A 6,836-nucleotide genomic window follows, 5' to 3' on the forward strand; every position below is an offset into this window, starting at 1 on the left:
AATGGTCCACATCAAAAAAAGAAAAGAAAATCTTTAAAGAAAAAAAGACTGAGATGATGGGACAAAAGAAAAGAGCACACAAAAAATAACAAGAAAATCAGTCCCACCGTTTCACTCCAAATAAAACACTGTCAGATTTTTGAAAAAAAGTCCAAGACTGGGTTATTAAGTAATATTTTACCCTGCCCTAACCTACTCCAAATGTTTCCAGGGATCTAGACCTCAAGGAAGGCAAACTACCCCCCAGTCCAAATCCTTCCCACCCACTTTGTGTGGTCCCAGAGCTAAGAATGGCTTTACAGTTCTTAAATGACTGCAAATAAAAGAAGAACGAAACTTGGTGGCACATGAGGATTATCTGAAATTCAAAGTTCAGTGTCTGTGAATAAAATCTCATTGAGACACTGCTGCACCCAGACCTACTCTCACGCTGCTCGAACTATACATCCCACAGTGCCTCAGACATCTGCAACCTGTTCTTTTACTCAAAACCGCCACAGATCCCTGGTCTACAGCACTCGAACTGTGGTCCACAGGCTGTGGGCTCGAGATGGGTTACTGATCTGAGACAAGGAATGAAATTGAGAAGAAGTGAGTAGAAATTTTTATACCATTTTGACCAAGTAATTTTATGTCTATTGCATCTGAGAATTAAAAGTCAGGGCTTTTATTTTGTACTTTTTCTTTCATTTGCCTAGTAATTATGATATACAAATAAGTACTTATATAACCATGGATCAGATATTTTCAAGCTCAGGTCCTCACCAGACAGGTTGAGAAGCCCTGGGCTCAAATCTAACTAACGTCACTCTCCTGATTAAATTTCAGTGTGTAGGATGAAGCCCAAACCCCTCCAGTTCTGGTTCCTTCTTAACCCTCCTCTGGCCCTTGTCCACCACACCCTTTCAGCACTGGTTGTCTGTCTCCACCCCCACCCAAGCCTTTGGCACACAACCCACTGTGGAAGCCCCTGGCCCCATCACCTGAGTTTCTCTATCTGTCTTCAGCACTCAGCTCTGAAAGGCTGCCCCCAAACCCCAAGCCCTTCCCTATTCTTGTTACCCTCCAGTACCACCCATGACAAACTGTCACAGAATGGCAGAGTGAATTAAACCAGGGAGAGGGCGATCTAAGTGTCTGACTTCAGCAGACTTGGAGCTTCCGAGGAACACAGCACTGTGCCTCACTGATCCACTTCCAGAGCCAAAATCAGGATATGATCCAGAGAAGGAGTGTGAGAGCCAGACCTGACTGCTCCAAGCTTAAAAACCATGCTACCAGGATTTCCCAATTATTATAAACATGGTCAATAAACCAAAAAGCGCTTACCTTGATATCACTCTCTTTCAGTTCAAGCTCAGTTCCATCTTTGTATTTCACGTTGTAAAGCTGGGAGTTGCTGTCATGGCTCAGAATTTCTACTTCATAATAAAGCGAACTCCCAGGCCATCGACCTCTTACCACCTCACCATCGGCAAATTTCCTACTTGGCATTTTCAAAAATCTGTCTGAATCGTTGAAAAAAAAAAAAAGAGTCTGGGCATATACACATTTGTCTTTTCACATTAAACACTAAAATATAACTTTCCTAAATATTTAACTGGTCAAGACTTTCGTGCTGGAGAAGCCTCTGGAGGAAAGAGTGTACAATTCCTGTTTTACAGTTGAAGCTTAAATATGTTAACTGTTCTGTCCAAGGCACAGAGACGACATGAAGTGGCGGAGTCAGGACACAGAGGTTGTTCTCTCTGCCACACCATAGTTCACTGGAAATCACACTACACACAGCAGTGGCACTGAGGATTAAATATGACAAAACATAAAGGCTCAAATGATTTGCACCATGCAAAACACCACCCACCTACAGCGACCACACTTCTCTAATTAGCAAGGCACAATCTCACGAAGTATACATATTTCCTGACATTTAAATCTACATAAACAGTAGTTCCCTCCTTATCCGAGAGGGATATATTCTAAGACCTCCAGGCATCCCCAGTGGATGCCTGAAACCACAGACAGTGCAAAGCCCCGTATATACTATGGGGATATATACTATAGTCCCATGGATACTACACATACATACCTATGATAAAGTTTAATTTATAAATTAGGCACCACAAGAGGATAACAACAATAACTATCAATAGGACAAATATAGAACAATTGATTCTTGAGAGTCCCTTGGACTGCAAGGAGATCAAATATAATTAACATTATATAACCTACCAAGAGCAAGAAAAATAACTTCAAATCCAAAATCAAGAGCAAATTTGGGGTTTTCACAAATCTTTCAAGTTTTACAGCTGAAGTCTCAAATGCATACCAAGTAATTCTGCCAACCACATAACTAGGCCAGTATCCTAGCTCTTTATTCAAATGCCTACAGCAAACATCAATCTCCAGTTATAGCCTTCTTTTCCAGTGAACCACAGCCCATGAAGCCTGGTATAAGAACAACACCTTAAGAAGCCACAAGCAATCTGCAGGAATTGCCACTTACATGAGACCTGTTTGCTACTTTTTTTCAAACATCGACTGATTGCTGGGTGCTTCTAGCTCTTCGGTAGTAAGAGCTTCTCCCTCAACGGACCAGCAGATTCACATTTCCACAGGATAAAACCAGCTCCTGAAGACATCTACAACACCAAGTGAACAAGCTAGGCCCTCTGAAGAAGGCAGTACGACAGAAAAATCTCTCCTTGCATCACCTTCATCCCCGAAATATCCTCTGGGCATACAAACAGACATTCCTCACTCAGCTCCTGTCAAGAGCTGATTACATAACAATACCAACATCTCAGAGTTTTTGAAGACACTCCAGAATTAAGACAGGAGAAAGTCACATTATCACACCCCTCCTGAGAAAGTCTTTCCCAAGCATCACATTTCTTCCCCGTTAATCATCGGAGAGGCAAGCTTCACAAGCTTCACTTGTTTAGACAGATAGGAGCTAGGTGGGTAGATGAAAGAAAACAGAAAGACTTAGGTGGTGATTAGAGGATGTCAGTCCATTTGCATGTTAGGTACAAGGCACCTACCTGAGATAGCATTACCGGGGTAATGAAGGAGTTTGGGCTGGGGGTGGGGGCGGGGGGAGCAAGGACAAGGAGCCCAAAGGCTCTGAGGATGAAGTCCCACCTGGCTGAGGAGTCACGTGAGGGGAACTTGGAAAAAAGAAGGTGGTGGACACCTTGGGACCCGGAGGAGGGGCACAAAAAAGGAAGGTGACAACAGCAAGTTTTGCCTATTTCAACATTTAGCTCCAAGCCTCCAAACACTAAGAAAGAGGAAGGAAATGTGCCCTCTCCTCTCTTCTCTTATGCCCCTTCCTTCTTCTCAGACCCCTTAAAATCAAACCTCTGTTATCAGTACTAGTTCTCTGATGTCAGTTGACCAGGGTTGGCAGAAGGCAATTACATCTTTCTACATGAAGATGTCATTCAAGTTTCAAATAACTCTTCATAAACTTTTGAAACACAGTCCCTCAGGAATTAAGGGCTGACTGTGTGTGTGCTAAGTCGCTTCAGTAATGTCCAACTCTGTGCGACCCATGGACTGTAGCCTGCCTCTATCCATGGGATTCTCCAGGCAAGAAGACTGGAGTGGGTTGCCATGCCCTTCTCCAGGGGATCTTCCCGACCCGGGGCTCAAACCCAGCTCTCTTATATCTCCTGCATTGGCAGGCAGGATCTTTACCACCAGCGAAAATCCCTTGAGCAGATTCTGTCCCTTTCGGAAATTTTATTGCACAGATACCACATACACAGTATCTATCCGATACTGGTCATAGGTCAATGCCAAAGAGGTTTTTCTGTTATCAATCAAATATTTGGGGTTAAACAAATTAAGATATCTCGTGGATATCTGTTAGGTCTCTAAACTCAACTTAAAAAAAAGAATTAGGAATAGCAATCTTTCATATGGTGGTTGAAAAAAGGGGGAAAAAAAGGGACAACCAGCATTCTTCTCAGGAGACCTCTATCTCATACACAAATGTTCCAAAAGATGAAACCACCGCCATTATGATGGTACACCTCCACTTTGCACGAGTATTGCACAGTGCATCACATCCTAACCCTGCAGGAGTAACGAGGCAGGTAGGACAGAAAAGCCCCAGGACATTTATGCAGTCACCGTACCATCACCTGCTGCTGCTGTTGCTGCTAAGTCGCATCAGTCATGTCCTACTCTGTGCAACCCCATAGACGGCAGCCCACCAGGCTCCGCCGTCCCTGGGATTCTCCAGGCAAGAACACTGGAGTGGGTTGCCATTTCCTTCTCCAATGCAGGAAAGTAAAAAGTGAAAGTGAAGTCGCTCAGCCGTCTCCGACTCTTAGCGACCCCATGGACTGCAGCCTGCCAGGCTCCTCCGCCCATGGGGTTTTCCAGACAACAGTACATGAGTGTGTTGCCATTGCCTAGAAAATCAAAAGATAGGCCTCCCTCAAAAGGGAGGTTTTAGCCAAGTATGTCTGCAAAGAAAGATTCTGTTTACTGAACACAATGACTGCATCCCCCCATTAGCAGTGGAAACATGGGGACCCTCAGGCTTTTCTCTATTAAGCCACATGCTTGCTAACTTCAGCTTCAGTTGGCACTGGAATCCTTTCACATTTCGGCTCCAATATGTTACTGTTTATCAGCACAACAGAATGTGCTATTCCCTGCTGATCACATCTTCGGTCATCTTTCTTCACTTTCCCAAATCAGTCTAAACATGGCAAAGAAAGGGAAGAGCAAATGAAGCCTCACAGCTTCCCTCTTCAACACCTGCACCCACGGCTGGCCTACCGGGCAAAACTCAAACAGGAACCCCTGGCCTAGCTCCTGCCCCTGCCGCAGGGTGCAGTACAAACTGCCATCTTCCTGGCTGCACAGGCAGAATGGCCCCCCTATCGTCCTAAGCAAAATAAATAACCGAAGGAGCAATAATTTCCCTCGTACTCACTCTTTCCCCTCCTCTCTAGACAGCTCTCAGAAACCAAACTTAAATTGGACTTGGTGCTCGATCTAAATTAGTGCACACACACCCATCCTTTTCTCCATGGCAGTTACCACGGTGTCTTTACAGAGGTGCACGTGTTTATTTGCAAGGTCGCTGAGGGCTGGGACCAGAAGCATGGGTCTAGCTGGGGTCCGGCAGGGTGCAGGCTCCTCCACACATCAGGCGAGCAAGTTCACTTGCTCCAGGTTGAACCCTTGAATCGTCCACGCGCTGTCCAATGTATCTACTGGCTCATTCTGAGTATCAACAGCCTGATTCCCGATCAGACCGCGTAATTATTTTGGTGAACAGCCTGGAACCAGGCCCTTTGCAGTCAAGCACTTATTTTTTTTAAGCCTTAAAAAGCTATATTAAAAAGAAGGGTGGAAAAAAAGATAGAGCTTTAGCAGGAGCACGCAAACCTGCCCGTTTTTTGAGTGCGGAGAAACACCGGGCGGGGGAATCCAATGCATGCAGCCAGCTTTGGAAGTCGCCAGAGACGGCCACGACCCTCCAGGGCAGTGACAACCACCGACAATTAAAGTCAACTTGCCAACCCCACTTCCCCGTCCGCCAGGCTGCCGCGCCTGTTCTGCCTACCCAAGAGCTGGGCCCGCCAAGCCACCAGCCTAATCTGTCAAAAAGGCGCTAGGAGCAGTCTTGGGAGGGCCGATGCTGCAGGGCGGGGACAAAGGCACTGGGGTGGATCACCCACCCACACATCCTCCCCAGACAACATCATTTTACTCCGACGCGGCGCGTCCAAAATGGAGGGAAACGTCGGCAATTTAAAACCATAGCTTCATTTCCGCAGCTGGCCGGGCCGGGCGCACTTCAAGCCTCGCCAGCAGCCGCCCGGACCGACCCGGAGGAGGGGAGGGCGAAGCCGCCGCTCCACGCCAGGCGCCCCGGGACCCCTGCCCATCCGCCGAACCCTCCCAGCGGGCCTCCCCCAGATCCCTTGGAGACCGCGCTGCGGGGAGCGGGGCGGGGTTTCGGGAGCTCACCTGCTCGGTGATCCTGCGGGAACACGAACGGCTTCGGGAGAGTCGCGGAGCAGCAACCCGGCGGCGGTTCCGCGCGCGCGACACTGCCCGCTTTCGCGCTCTCGCGCTCCGCGGTCCCGCGACCCGGGCGCGCGCCTCCCCGACCCCGCCTTCTCCTCGCCCCGCCCCTCTGGTCAGCCTTCCCAGGGTTCCTATTGGCTTCTCGGCCTTTTGAATCATGCCCAGAGCTGTCGATTCGTCACGAGACGTGGCGCGTCCGCCCCGCCCCGCCCCACCCAGCAGCCTGACCAGTACTGCGGGTGGCAGATTTCGGAGTATTAGATCCTGGCTCAGCCCGAGAAGGCTGTGTTTCCCCCGGCCTTATCTCAGCCGCCAGACCCACGGACTGCTCGCTCTCCCCACCCTTTCCCTCCCAGCATTCGCGCCGCAGTTGCCTGGCGATACACAGCAGGGAAATTGGTGTGTGAAGTAGTTTGGCAAAAGAGATCGTAAAAAGCTGTAAAGAAAATAAATTTGCATAACGATCACTAAAGATCAACTTTCGGAGGCCGAAAGTACTTCTTGCTGAAACACTATTAGTGCTCTCCTTACTGTGTTAAAAAAAAAAAAAAAAAAAAACCTCTGGAAATCTTGCGGACAAGCAGTGGCTCCGAAGGCAATCTGGGACTCCTTTGTCTTGGCAATGGCTGCATCTCGGTAGAAACTGACCTGGACGGTAGCTTGGGGACAGTGGGGGCAGTGGGGCCATTGGGTGGTTGTGGGGGTTGGTAAAAAAAATGTCCACAGGTTCCCTACAGCTCACATCGTTTCTAGGACTGCTGATGTAAGGAGGAGAATCAACA

At 47.9% G+C, this 6,836-nt stretch overlaps 1 protein-coding gene across 1 annotated transcript in view; it reads right to left on the minus strand.

The window, feature by feature from the left end:
- Nucleotides 1–6,123, minus strand: part of LBR (lamin B receptor) — a 28,968-nt gene extending 22,845 nt beyond the window's left edge. Inside the window, exons 1-2 of the mRNA XM_018060210.1 lie at nucleotides 5,995–6,123; nucleotides 1,330–1,508 (exon numbers count right to left, since the gene is read on the minus strand). Of these exons, the coding sequence (XP_017915699.1) occupies nucleotides 1,330–1,494 (165 nt within the window). The 5' untranslated portion in view covers nucleotides 1,495–1,508; nucleotides 5,995–6,123. The remainder of the gene's footprint in view (nucleotides 1–1,329; nucleotides 1,509–5,994) is intronic.

Source organism: Capra hircus, chromosome 16 (assembly GCF_001704415.2).
Source record: "Capra hircus breed San Clemente chromosome 16, ASM170441v1, whole genome shotgun sequence".
Taxonomy (NCBI): Eukaryota; Metazoa; Chordata; class Mammalia; order Artiodactyla; family Bovidae; genus Capra; species Capra hircus.